Here is a 14,462-nt window from a genome sequence, read left to right as displayed (position 1 = left end):
ACTGACGGACGATGGGATATGCCTCCATATGCATGGCACACCTAGATACCCACTCCCCTCAAACATCGGATACATCGTGATTGGGTAGAGATAACAGGGGTATCTCTTTTAAAATGGTGCTTGATATATAGGAGGTGTTCCGACCTCCTGGTCAACAACGCTTCTACTGGATGGCCTGTTGACTAATGGGGGACGCGCGCAGCTGACGACTCGGTCGCCACGGACCAATGATAGCAGACAACTGACTGGTAGGTCGAGATTCATCTAGAGACTCTGTCTTTTAAGCTGGCAATAGATGTTGAACTTCCTAAGACTAAGTGGCTTTACTAACAAATCCCGCCACTCTCTTCTCACATAATAGATGATCTCCTGTACAAAGTGAATTACTCAATTATGGGGAGTCTGCATTGCCAGACTAAAGGATGTCACGCACCTTCAATTGCTTACGGGCTTTATGTGGGCAAATCAATAATTGGCTTCTGGGAATCTTTGAATGAACAGAGCCTTTGCGGACTACAGCACTAAATCCGGATATCCTAATTGGATAAGTGGAGGATCGGCACCAATCAGGCTGCCGGAAAGTTGGGCTGGAATTCTTTGCGCAACGGACGTAATATCCTACATACAGCGGTGTACCAATAGTCTCTAACACTCGGTAGTAGTCGGTAGTAGTATATTCAGGATATCCCCTAGCATAACTGTAGACCTGTTGTACCCTGGGTAAGCGCTCCCGATGTTCCTCAGCGGTAATAGAATATACCTATACCTACCGAGGGTCCGGATCGATGTTTGTGGACCTGGAAAAGCTCCGGTTAATGGGGAGCGAAGGTCGCCTACCCTTTAACGTATTGTATTTAAGCTTCCAAACCGCACATTATGGGGAAACCGCCGATGATGTGGATACCTCCCACATAGCAACCAACATGAGGTTGCGCGTGCGAACCACAATCGGATTCGCGCCGAAAGCAACGAAACAGACCAAAATTCGACAAAAGATGACTTTTACCTACAACGCAATATTAATGAAGCACCTAGATGTATGGTATTAGAGGTAGAGATAGATACACTTATAAAGAGTCCAAATTTATAAGCTCCACGTTTGTGCGAAGCCCCATACAAATTCGCGGTCTTGGCAGAAGTTTCAGAATTGTTCGCATGAAAGCTGCTACAGCTCATTCAAAAATGAATATGGATTATTCAAGACCCTCAGCTAATCGTTTAAAAATTGGGGTTTTTTTTGGGGGGGGGGGGAGGAAGGGTTGATAATGGTAATTTTTGTTGTGTTTTTCGTTGAATTCGATCGCTTATGAACGAGAACTATACTATCATTACTCAAAATAAAAATCACTTAGTGTTCCTATACAATCTATTGACCGTTAGATCTATTTCCTATAACCCTGGTTTACACAATTGGGGGTGTGAAAGCTCGAAGCTATAAATATGCTCTCATTAGCGGCCCCCCACGACATACACCCCACTATATATTCCCCTCATGGCTCACCCTCCCTCTTTAATCAGCCTCATTAATAATCCCCACCCTGATGGTCGATTCTATCTCTATATAACCTGCTCAGATAGTTCGACTATTTCTTTACCCTTTCATTTACCCCTGTGTTGATTAATGAAGTAACCAATCAATCAATCAAGCAACCCCCTGTGTTAAATATTATCCCTTCCCAATATGAAATGCCTTAAATTAACCCTTTGATTTTCTACCTTGATAGCGGCGTAATGATCTGCTTTGATTGATATACTGCCTCTCAACTTCCCTTACCATTATATTATGAACAAACCTGGGCCTACGAAGCCCAATACACCTACATGGAAGATTTTTTGTTTGGGTCATACCCGGTCAACCGGATCCGCAGAGACAATTCAATCTCGGAGGTCTGCGTACTCTGAGTGGATCTCGGAAAAAGACCTTCGTCAAAGCCCAGCACCGCGCTATATATACCCGAACCATGACGTCTATGTACATGTATGTAGGTAAGTACATATACTCGTATTTTCCTGACGTTTGTAAAAGGAACGACTATTGCATACCATACAGATACGCGCCAAGTTCACAATTTAGTATGGTATGCAATAGCGGTTCGTTTTACAAATGTCAGGAAGATACGAGTACCTGAATGATGTATAGACGTTGTGCGACATTGCGGTGGCGCGTTCGGCGCATGCCCGCTAGGATCGACCCGCCCCGCAACCAGGAAACCCTGTCGCCGAGCCCCTGCATCCGACCAGATAAGCGAACAAGGCTTAAATCCAGGAACGGCAGATAAGCGAGCTGCAGGCAATCAATCACTGGGAACCCACACTTCACCGAGATCCGCAAACATACAGAATCACTCATAAAAGACCGAGACCCCGCAACCACGGGAATCACACGCAGACATACAAACCTGAGGTCATAACAGAGCCCACACCCCATACGGGGAGGTCTCCTAATCAGTTGTTTTACTGAAGCTCACGTAAGATCAGGCGAACCACGAACTAGATAGGCTCGGGCTCTAACCTAAAGCATTACCATATATTTATATAACTAGAAACCTGATCCCAGTAAGGGAATTTCCTGGCCGATCTTACTCCGATGTGTTCTCGTTATGACTTTCCCATATGCAGAGTGACATCGATAGCTTCGGCATTTCTCATTGAATTATTAATTAGTTAATCATGGCTCCAGCTAGAGTTTTGTTATAGTTTCTGTTCCCACTATCTGGATCAGTACCGCTCATAATACAACTTGTCTTTGTATCAACATTATTTTCGCTCCAGCTTAGATTGCGAGCTTGAGATTCCTCCCACGAGCACGAGTGTAAGCATCCAAGAGATAAGTTCGTACAGAGTTATATACACGGTCTGGCTTCGGCCGAGTCTCCAACCAAACTACTTTTCACCAAGACGCATCGTGAGCTAGGAATATGATCACTTCTCAAGCCCGTACCAGAAACGACCACCAGGACCACCTCACTACATTGATCCCACCGATTGGCATTTCGATAGGAACCAGCTAGACTATGGTGTTGGTAGAATACAAAGAATAAGCACCATCCATACAGGTTTACCGCGTAGGAATGAAATTGAAATGATTACATTGGAGAATTGGTTCCTCAATATTAAAACATCATGAATCATTCCCCGTCTGTCTCCACGGAGCTCGGCAGCACATGCTCCCTCTTCAGCACCCCCGAGCCTGCATTCATCAGCCTAGCGACCAAGTCCTCACTAGTGGCAGCTCTGCATGTCACGATTGCCTTGAAGCCATGCATGAGTGTCTATCCTCACTATGAGTAAAATATGCACGAAACTCCGGGGTCGTGGTGGGGGTGGATACGCACCCTATGTCTCCAGAAGCTCACCAAGATCGCAAACAGCGGCTCATAGTCTGCCACCATGGTCGGGACTTTTACGTCCCCATCAACAACAAAATCTTCTCTTGGTTTCAACATGAGATCTACACACCTGCCGACACGAGCCCCACCACCGGTAACAGCCTTAGAATCTCGGGATTGTTGTTAACACGAGTCTCAAGATCATAAAGCATATCGTGTAGCACCTTGACCACCTTCAAACGGTCCGCGACCCACTTACGTGGCGTCTCGGTTATGAAACATTTGGAATGCTCCATTACGCCTGCTTCATGGTAGTCAATGTGGAGGACACCGCCGTAGAGGTGACCAGGGCGCTTGCGCTTTGTGGGGTCGCGGTTCTTGCGCTCGGCGGCTGAGGTGGAAGCTGATTCGCCTCTGAGGTGTGAGGCAGAAGATTAGTGCAGTACAAGAGAGTGGAGCGGGGAAGTATTGGTACCGGCTGATGCGGCTGCCGGGGAGGGTGGGCATGGATCGATCAAAGAGAGAGGACCAGATGTAGACAGTGTACCAGTTCTCGGAGTTGTCGTACTTGTCGAAGAGTGTGGGGTTTTCGTACAAGTCAAGGCTTTATAGAGCGAGATATTAGCAGCCTGTATCCGAGGAGTTGGGGACTGGGGCGAACGTACAATGAACGCATCACAAGGTCGACCCATGCGGGGCCTTGGTGTTTATCCGCGTCGAAAGCTTCACCAGATTTCAGGAAGGACGTGCTATACACCGCCTCACGGAGGTTGGCGGCATCTTGGAGCTATGTAGATCGAAAATCAGTGGCCGAGCAAGAGAGGGAAATGCTGGAAACAGACACTCACCCCCATAAACCGCCGCATTGACTCCACCAGGACTCTATCCGCCTCTGGTAGCGGCGTTACCTGCTCGCAAATGGCCTTCCAATCCTCATCATTGAAGCAGGATTCCACACTGGTATCGCCAGTGTCAACAACACATGAGTGCACCGCGAGCACGACCACTGAGTCTTTGTAGTTATCATAGAGGATATCCTCTAGATGCTTTCCGCTGGGAAGAAGCCATTTATGAGTGGTTCTCATGGTTTGGTGGTAGTCTGTGAAGCATGAGGAAGGTAGGTCTAGTTTGAGGTGTCAGCAGAACCATTGGTGGAACATCCACCCGGGTGGCCGAGAGGGGTTGGGGGGGGGGGGTTTGGGGGCGGAGGAGGGGAGAGTACCTTGGTGCGAGGATATTGCCGGGTTCAGAACTGGTAGGGAGAGCTGTAAGTTGACTGTATAGGGGAAAGTATAAGGCGGGGTATAGCCACCTGGGGATGTCTGCATTATTGACACTGGCTCGACTTAGCAAACGAATCCATAAGAAATTCAAAGGGGAAAGTTGAAATTACCTTGGGAAATTGCCTTGACCTTCTGCATTCCGCTTCCTCTTCCTGCCCCCCGTCTTGCCCCTGGCTGCCCGTAGTGCCCCGGATGTTCTCTTCACAAATCCCGCCAGCGTGTTCACCGGTGCAGTATTAAGGTCGATCTTTGAGTGATTGAACGAGTTTTTGATGACCACACCCGCCGGTAGCACGTTCTGTCGGTCGCGCCACTCGCGCGCAAGACGCCTATCATGCCCCTAGACGCAGTAATTAGTGCAGTTACACCCCCACCACTCACACACCCCACCGGGTGGGTAGCCTAAAGCTACCAAACAGCAGACAGATCGCGCAGATCATCTGTGCCCCAGTGGGAATCAGCAGGCGGAGGGCATTTTTTTTTGGGGGGGGGGGGGGGGGGGTGGATGTGCTGGAGGGGGACAGACACGCTCTTCCGACTGAACATGGGTTGGATGGGATATTTCATATCCGTATTCTTGTGAATTTAGATGTCCTGTGGATCCGATGGAAATAAACCAAAAATCCCCACACCCCCGTGAGCTCGTCTAGCTTGAAAGTTCCTTTTGGTCATGGGTACGTACCCCGATATTAGAGAGTGCCGGGTATATAAGTAGGGCTACGTACGGTAAAATTAATTTTCTCTAGAATTTGCAAGTCTAAATCTCCATATGCATAAATTGATCCATTGTTGGACCGGAAATCCCAGAATACCACCTAGACGAGTTCACGGGTCCGGCCGGGCCGGGTGTACAGCGATAGGAATGATCTATGGAAAAAACAGTTATATGGTGCACAGATATTTCGCCATACAATTTCACCCCCCCTGTTTTTCCATAGATAATTTCGGTCACTGTAGGTACATGCTCAGAGGAAGATCCTATTATGCGGAGAAGAGTGGAAGCTACCAAGCGTACTAGTATTTGGACACGAGCTACAAAGGACAAGAAAAAGCGGTTTTTTTTAAATCTCATCTTGGGAGGAATATGAAAAAGTACATGTATTCATTATCATATGTATCTATCGTGTTTCATTCTCTGTCCTGTCAGAATAAGTCGAGAATATGACCTTTTATCAGCTGTAAAAGAATGTAGTATTACCTTTAATATTTATACTCATTCAATACGAATATACGCTAGATCATTTATCCACGAGCCGTTAACTCAATTTCACAGAGTTTCTACCCTATTCTTCATCAATGCATGACTGCGCGACCTATTCAAAACCAGTACCTATTTGGCAACATCGATCGTTGGCCCGTAGCGTTTACCGCCGGGCCAGAGCACCATCACTCTACCGATTTTACAATTCGTATTAATATTCACATGTGGTTTGCTGATTGGTTTGTTTGTTACTTGGTTGGTTGGTTGGTTGCCTGAATATTATGCTTGTTAGCCAGAGGGGGTAATGATCACCCATCCACCCAAATAGCTATATAGCCTCTCTACGCCCCTACTAATATTATCTCTGTCTCTCCTCACTTCTCTTTCCTCCCAATAGCTAGCTCAGACAATTAATCGCAATGGACGATAACGGCACCGACTATGAGTGGGAGGGTGATGACAATGCAGCAGATCCAGTAGAGGAAACCGACTTTAGTTTTGACTTTGAGCAGCAGGCCCAGATGGGGCTGGGTACGGACGAGGACGAGATCTTTATCGACGGGCTCATGGGCGGTGGCATCGGATTGTGGAAGATATCTTTATCGGCGCAGGCTTTAAAGGACCTCAAGCAGTCGAGGAGTGAGGGTATGTACCTCTTTCCATCCATTCTTCCTCCCTTCCTCCCTTCCTCCCTTCCTCCCTCCCCTCCTCCGGTATATAGATCTATCCTAACCGCAGCTCACCGAATAGGGAACCACCTACGGATACTTGGAAAGTTGCAATCCCTAGCGAGCGGGGACTGGGTCCGGCGGTCTGTAGCGAGACCGTTCCCCCCATGCGGGCGCCACTTCCGCGTTCGGCTGTTCCAGGCCCTGTACGGTGGTAATGGACGAATTCTATGGCAGGTGGACGTTGGATATGATGAAAGGTGCGGCAGCGATAGTCAGATTGTTAGAGGTGTGTACATGGGTGTTTGATCATGTTAGATGTTGTATATGGATAATGTATGTGAGCTGACGGTGGCCGTCCGTATGTAGTGTGGAGCATCGGCGATGTTAAGGAGGTATATATGTAGATGATTCTCCTCTGTGATGAGATCTCCTAATATAATTAACGATATATATGGTGAACGTACAGATCCATGCCTCGCTCGACGCGGTGGAACGCTCGCAAAAGACGTTTTCTGCCACACGGGTCGAGCGCTGCAAGAAAAATCTTATCGATAAGGCTGCTCGCCTGAAGCTCCCCGTCGTATTTAAATACAGCTCAGAGGAAGAAAACAGAGAAAATGGCGGGCCAGAGACAGAGCCCGACAGCAGAGATCCGCCTGAGCAAGAGCGTGTGCCACAGGATATGCTCATATCAGGTTCGTCACTCCCATCGCTAGATATATTATATATTATATGTAGCTATAGCTAGCTATATATATATATATATATATATACATAGTACCTTTGAGAATTTCCCGCTGAGGAAAATCAAAATTGTTCAATGAATCAATAGGAAAGTTTCATACCCTCACCGTCAACGTCTTTACAAGCATTCTTCACGCGCAGGGCCACACGGATTTCCCATTCGACGTCACTGGCCCTGAGGCTACAATCATCAAGCACAAGAACGCGACCTTCATACTTGGCCGTAGCGGGACGGGGAAGACGTCGTGCCTATTGTATAAACTCATGTGCCGCTATCTGGCGCGGAATATAGTGATGCAGGAAGAGCCGATACGACAGGTATTCCTCCCACCGGCCACCTTTTCATGTTGGGGGGTATTTGGCGGTGGCTGACTTGTTTGGTGTATATCTACACACATACGTAGTTGCTCCTAACCCGCTCCGAACCACTCGCACGAAAGCTGCAGAGTGACGTGAAGCTCCTCATCGATACTCAGCTCTCGCGCGTGGCCGATTACTCCCATGTTTATGGCGACGTTATTGCTTATGAAGACGGAAACGGTACCGCCGGCCAGATCGACAGCATGGACATGGACGCCGACACCACCGAAGACCTTTTCTCCTTACGCACCGACAACTTTCCGTTTGTGTGTACGTTCGACCACTTCTTACGAAGGCTTGAGAATACGATAACGTACTGCCCCTTCCCCTCCCTCCGCGAAATTGAGTGACTGGTTGGTTTAGTGCCATTTCTGGTATGCCTGAATTAATGTCTGTAGGGCCAATGACCGAACAAGCATCTCACCCCGTCGCCTTGTCGACTATACCATCTTCCGCGAGGCCTACTGGCCGCGCTTCCCCCCCAGGTCCAAGGGCCACCTCGAGGCAGATATGGTCTTCACCGAGATCATGGGCGTACTCAAGGGTGGTGGTGCCCCACTGTCTAGGCAGGAGTATATCGACACCAGTGCTAGGATCGCACCGACGTTCACAACGGAGGAGGATCGCCAGGCAGTGTACACTCTTTTTGAGTCCTATGAGAAGAGGAAAAGGGCGCGGGACGAGCAGGACGGGATCGATAGGGTGCGGAGCGTAATGAGGGCGTTGGAGCCCGATCCAGTGGAGGAGCGCGATCCGGCGGTGGAGCGCGATCCGGTGAAGAAGCGCAATCAGGTGGTGAGGGGTATTCTGCTGGGGATGTTTGAGGAGGTCTATATTGATGGTGAGCATGAGTCTGTTGTTTGAATTTTATTTTATTCCGATCGTTGGCCATGGCAGGGTATCCGGAGCATGGCAGAACTGATTTGGGCAAACTTATACGCAGAGGTCCAAGATCAGCGCCCACTGGAAATCTCCCTGCTCTTAACATTGGTCCAGAACCCACGCGGAATCCACTTTGGTACGTATAATCATTGCATTACAGTGTCTCTCTCCCTCCCTCTTCTCTCTTGTTGTAAATTCTCTATTAATTAACTCATGCACAGCCGGCGACAGCGCCCAATGCATCTCGCAAGATAGCACCTTCCGCTTTGCCAATCTCAAAGCCCTCTTCTTTAACCATTTTTCGGGCCATCACTCCACCACCATCGATCCCTCTGTGGCGAAGGCAACGCGGTTCACACTCTCGCACAACTTTCGCTCGCATGAAGGGATACTGAGGCTTGCGTCGTGGGTGATGGATAAGCTATGGAAGGGATTCCCGGACTGCGTGGATAAGCTCCCGCCAGAGATCGGCACGCATATGGGGCCCAAGCCTGTCATCATTAGTATGCCATATCGCACCCCCCTTAACGTTTTAGGTTGCATGAAGTCTAGCTAACATCGAAGCAAGTTGGTCCCTCCCTGGTCTCGTTTCTGCAGGGCGCGGCGGGGGGTACGACCGCGGATGAGATCAGGACGCAGCAGATCATCATCGTGCGTGACCGGGCGGTGCAGATAGAGCTTGAACCCCAGCTCCCAGAAGGGTGTATCGTATTCACTGTCCTGCAAAGCAAGGGGATGGAGTACGACGATGTGTTTTTGTATGAGTTTTTCAGTCGCAGCCCGTCTCTCACGGGGTTCAGGAATATGATGGAGGGGGGTGGGTGGGAGGGATATGCGTCGATGCATGCGGTATGTTGTCATCCACATCCAGGGGTGGTATCATTTGGGCTTTTTTCTCTTTTTGTTCCCCTTGTTGCTATAGATGGATAGCTGACAGACAGAGCGGATGGGATTCACGGATTCATAGAGGATGTGCAATGAGCTGAAGGTAGGCACCTATTGAAGTGGGTCTGGCCGTGTTATATACATTAGGCTGGCTATGAATAGATATATATATCAGGACTAACGGCACTTCCAATTGCAATTATCTAGAACCTTTATGTCGCAATCACTCGCCCGCGCAGTCGACTATTCATTCTGGAGAGCGACCCCGGCTGCATTCCGGAGCTACTCACAGAGCATGTCCCGGTGCCGCTTGTGGTCGTGAAGCATTTCAACAATGAAGATGTACGTATATATATATATATATATATATATATATACACCTACCCCAAGCTTTGTCTCCTGTTCTTCCATTTATCCTATATTAGTTCGTTAGTACACCTCAAAGTGTAATGGGACTACTTATTAACGGCGCCCATGTGATATGTACATGTAGCTACTAGATCTTTCGCAGGAGGTCCGCCAGGGCAGCACCTCCTCCTCCTCCTCTCACCCACCAGTATCCCAGACCGGAACAACAGGCTCGGGGCGCCGCGCAATCTTCGACACGGTACGCCCTACCAACACGACCACCGTCCAGCAATGGATCGAAACCGGAGATCAGTGCATGGAGCGGGGGATCTTTGACCAGGCCCTCCGCTGCTTCAGGAATGCCAGGGACCCAGCCAAGATCAAGTTGGCCTCGGCCAGCTTGTCGGAGCAGAGGGGGAAGGAATGTAGCGCAAGAAGAGATCTCTTGGGGATCCAGGTGCACTTCAAGGAGGCGAGTGACGGTTTTCTTGAGTTGGGGATGAAGGAGAGGGCTGCGGCGTGCCTAGAGGCGAGAGGGGATTTTGTGAAGGCGGCCGGTACGTTATATATGACTATCTCCGTATAAACCCGGGAATATGATCACGGGCTGACGGTGGTTACAGAGCTGTACAGGGGGGCGGGGCGGTACGAGAAGGCGGCAAGGCTATTCAAAAGGGCGGGACGGCATGCCCGCGCAGCGGACGAGTACCTCAGATGCGGGAAGCCATCCATGGGACTATTGGCCCTCTACGATGGGAAGCTGTACGATAGACTGATTTCAGACTTTCACACGTACGTATGCTGAGTCCAAAATCCTTCGAGTGGCCGAATAAGAAGAAGAAGAACAAAAACACAACTAACACCCACAGCTACCGCGACAAAATACCGGACAATGACCGACTTACCTATGCGCGGGAATGCAACAGATATGTACGGCGGCAAGGCAAACCGAAGCAGGATCTCCAATCCAGCGCATTAGCCATGTTCACCTCCGACGGTGAGAAGGAAGCGTTCCTCAAAGAGTTCAAGTACAATAAGGAGCTGGTCGAATTCTACGTCTGCCGCGGACGCATCAAGGAGGCGCTCCTACACGCCGTCACGAGCGGCGACTTTGATGATGCGTTGGAGGGTATGATTGAGCGCGGGCGGGACAATAGCGAGGTGGTGGTGGTGAAAGGGGTGGAAAAGGAGGATATGCGCCTGGAGGATGTCTTTAATTATGCTCAGACTAAGAGGATGCTCGCCAACATGTCTAGGGGAAGCAAGAGCTATGCTCTGGACTACAATGGGAGGCATGAGGGAATTGAATGGGGTCGCAAGTGGGAGGAGTTTGTTGCCGTGGCGGGCGAGTACATCATGTCGGGGGTGGAGTTGGAGAGAGGATGCATCGAGGAGGAATGGATCAGGGAGTATCTGGACACTATCGTGAGAAGAGGGCCACTTTCTTTCCTTCTTTTTTATTCCTGTAATTGTAACTTACCGGTGATGATAGGTTTCCGTCCATATTAAATACTTCTTGGGGTTGGCCAAGGACCTGGCCGCCATCCCCCATGCTTATCTCTACGGTCTTGTAAAGCAGATAAATGAGATCGCTAAGGCTACCAAAGACAATGAGATCTCTACATCTACAAAAGACGATGAGATGTCTAAATCTCCAAGAGACAATGGCATTCCGCAGGCCATACTTCTTGCTCTCGGGGTGCTGCACATCCCGGGTGAGGCCAAGCCTTACAAAGTGCTGGGATGGTCACCTTTAAATTCCCCCCAGGTTGGCAATAGTGACTTTGAGTACAAGGTAATGGTCAAGAAAATTGTGGACTACCTCGCAAAGCGGTTGCAGGATGCTAGTCCGCTGGTGGAGAAGAGAGCGAAAGCGCTGTGGGAGGGATCTTCAGGGATGGATACGAAATGTGCCGCGTGCATGACAAGAGGTTTGCTAAATACATGCCCTTTCTTGATACCCTTTGAAGAGTTGACTGATGAGATACGTATGTATAGTGGCATGGCCATGGGGTGGACCGCAGGTAGAAGGGCTAACCACCAAGTGCTCTCACAATCTCATTACAAAAGCCGAATTCGAGAAATCCATACAGGTTACTACCCCTAGGATACTTGCACCAACCCCCCTCCTCCTCCTCGCCCACTAGAAGAAAATCCAAGGGTGACCGATTTGTGTATACCCCTCGCAGCTGACACAAGCAACAGGGCCTCATCGGAAATCAGTCATCCTTCGCTACCTTAGGCGAAGAGTACAAATTGCTACGGGGTGTCGAACCCCCAGAGTACGTGCCACGTCTGAATGGTACTCCCTCCTTCGCGCGCACACCAACACGCTTATAAGTTTTATCCAGCCATTCTAACAACTCATGTGCACAGACTACTGGCTCGATGCTCTTCTCAAGAGGCTTACATACAACTCCGCATGCTTTGAGAGTGCCGAGAGTATCGTCAACCTGCGCAGCTGGCTGCATACACCGGAGGCCTCCACCCTTGTCAGGGCGCTCCGAAGGCGCTTTCGGAAACGGTGGGAGTTGTGGAAGGCTTCGGGACGCAAAGAAGACTTTACCCAACTGTTGGAAGGCTATCAGTTGGGCGTGAACTTGGGTATGTTCTTGACTAGTTCCGGTGTTCGGTGGCTAGATCTAACCAGCTACTAGGCTTGAGACTGACTGATCTTGATAACCTGATAAATATCCGCCGGACCGAGATTGAGGCATATCATGCCCGGACGCAGGGCGCCGGTGGCACTCAGCGGAGTCGGAGTCAGCAAAAGGAGGAGCAGCCAAGTGAGGGAGATGTCATATTCGAGGCTTTGAGACAGTATCGGGCATTGCACGAGTGGAAGGACGCATCTCAATGCTCGATGGGGATACTGGTATGTACCAAGAACTCTATCAATTGATACAGCGGTGATCATGCGTTGCACCTAATCACCTATACCTAATCATTTATGCCCTTCCAATTTTAGCTCAACTGGATCGATCGCCTCCTCCTGACCCTGCACAGCATGCTGCAGGCTACAAAGTACTTGTCCTTCTATCACGCCTCTGTGATATCCGTCTTTGAAAGCATCCTGACTCTCCTTCTGTTCGCCTCCCAACGCACCAATATTGTGATTCCCGAGTCGTGGACACACCTTCATCTTCCGCTCTGGGCACCAACACTAAGAGACTGTACCGACAACGAGATGGACTGCTACAGGCGGGCACTGGTTCGGACGATGTGTCTCTTCTACAAGTGGGTAATTAAAGGCCATGAGAGTGCGACGCAACATGTGTCCTTGCAGAGGCGGTGCTTGGATCTGTGTTTTGTCGCTCTTGTAAACATCGGGACTGTGGCGGGGTGTCAGGGGCTATGGGCAAAGGCGCAGAAGGTAGACATATTATATATCCCCCGCGGAAGGTAGTATATATATAAAAGATCATCTAATCAATCCTGCAGGTCCTCATAAACAAAACCCTTGACAGGAGGCAAGCTCTGCACATACAACCCCACCAGCTGATCGAACAGCTCTCTGAGGCCTTCAAACTCTACAATGGGACCGACACACTCACGCTCCATGTCCACAAGGGACCCTTGGATAAACGAGCCCTCTACTTGTCCTCCGTTGCTGCCCTCCAACAATTGCCCCCGCGCCCACAACGCCCGCCGCCCACCCGCGACACACTCTATAGCAGATACCTGATCACATCCTGGTACCGCCGCCGCCGCGATATTCGAGCTGAGTACAAAAGGTACATGGAAAGCGCTACCTGGCAAGCAGTAGACCGCCTACACGCTCTCTGTAAAAACCGTCTGCCACTGGGAGCAGTGGTGATGACTGACGGGCTGGACCTGTACCTACTACTGCAGGAGCTCTGGCGAAGGTTAGGTGCAGCGGATAAGAAAGATAGACAACGCACAGAGAAAGAGGGCTTGATACGGAATGCGCCCCATAAAAAGGAGGTGGATGTGGTGGCGTCGGTGGAGTCGGAGCAGAAGTGTGCCGAGGGGCCGATGGCGGCTGAGCAGATCGCAGAGACGGCGAAAACAGAGTCGGAGATATTGCATCTGCAGTTACAAGAGCGGAATGCGTTCTTTGACGTGGATACGACTGTGGATGTGGAGGCGGAGAGATGGAGGGAGAGGTGTAGAGAGGAGATGGCCGCTGCACGGGAGATTGAGGAAATGCTCAATGACTGGATAGATAAGCTTGATGGGAAGGCAAAAAAGTGTGGCGCCAAAAAGCCGCAAAAGGGCCCAAAAAAACCGGAGAAAAGGGCAAAACCTGTACTCCCTGCGTGTGAAGGGAAAGAAGGAACACACGAGCAGTTGGTGCCTCCGGAATTACCACAGGACCAAATTCAAGAGGACATCTCTGGGGGCGACAAGGGCGAGGCGGTAGTTGTGAGTGCTGTAGCGAGCAAGAAAGCTAAGCGCAAGGCAGCGAAGAAAGAGAAGAAGGAGGGAAGGAAGTAGGAAGAAGAAGGGAGGAGGAGAGGGGGGCAATGTGCGTTGGTTTATGTATGTAACTACATATGCATGTATCAAGCTATGTAGTCCTGCTGAAGGCAAATATCTTACTGTGAGCTAAGTATGAAGAAAAGTACTAAACACATTAAACCTACCTGTATACGGGCAGAATACTTTTGGCAGGGTGTAGGACGCCTGAACCTTGCGGCAAAAATATTCCGATGCGGGTCGACATACACCTTTCAATGATTCGTTACTATGGGTTTCTGAATACGATACTGGTAACTAACAGTGGCCCACCTCGCGG

General features: G+C 49.7%; 2 protein-coding genes across 2 annotated transcripts; one reads left to right on the top strand and one right to left on the bottom strand.

Moving 5' to 3' along the window:
* Nucleotides 1-3,128: 3,128 nt before the first annotated feature.
* H6S33_002381 (uncharacterized protein) lies at nt 3,129-5,158 on the bottom strand (the record flags this gene model as incomplete). Its single annotated transcript, XM_044833831.1, has 9 exons — nt 3,129-3,272; nt 3,336-3,400; nt 3,460-3,743; nt 3,805-3,933; nt 3,995-4,116; nt 4,178-4,452; nt 4,552-4,674; nt 4,742-4,952; nt 5,135-5,158. 9 exons carry the CDS (start codon nt 5,156-5,158, stop codon nt 3,129-3,131), a joined length of 1,377 nt encoding a protein of 458 aa, XP_044692542.1.
* Nucleotides 5,159-6,232: 1,074 nt separating this feature from the next.
* On the top strand, nt 6,233-14,161 carry H6S33_002380 (uncharacterized protein; the record flags this gene model as incomplete). The annotated part of the gene is made up of 22 exons (XM_044833820.1): nt 6,233-6,458; nt 6,564-6,770; nt 6,851-6,876; nt 6,951-7,179; nt 7,317-7,546; nt 7,633-7,934; nt 7,987-8,429; nt 8,532-8,606; nt 8,692-8,973; nt 9,039-9,319; nt 9,438-9,458; nt 9,563-9,697; nt 9,849-10,260; nt 10,327-10,495; nt 10,573-11,128; nt 11,196-11,634; nt 11,702-11,796; nt 11,909-12,005; nt 12,080-12,307; nt 12,361-12,578; nt 12,672-13,076; nt 13,145-14,161. 22 exons carry the CDS (start codon nt 6,233-6,235, stop codon nt 14,159-14,161), a joined length of 6,093 nt encoding a protein of 2,030 aa, XP_044692541.1.
* Nucleotides 14,162-14,462: the final 301 nt, after the last annotated feature.

Source organism: Morchella sextelata (genome assembly GCF_020137385.1).
Source record: "Morchella sextelata strain SCLS chromosome Unknown scls_13, whole genome shotgun sequence".
NCBI classification, from domain to species: domain Eukaryota; kingdom Fungi; phylum Ascomycota; class Pezizomycetes; order Pezizales; family Morchellaceae; genus Morchella; species Morchella sextelata.
The sequence above is the reverse complement of the archived record's forward strand: the minus strand, read 5'-3'. Positions and strand labels throughout refer to the sequence as shown.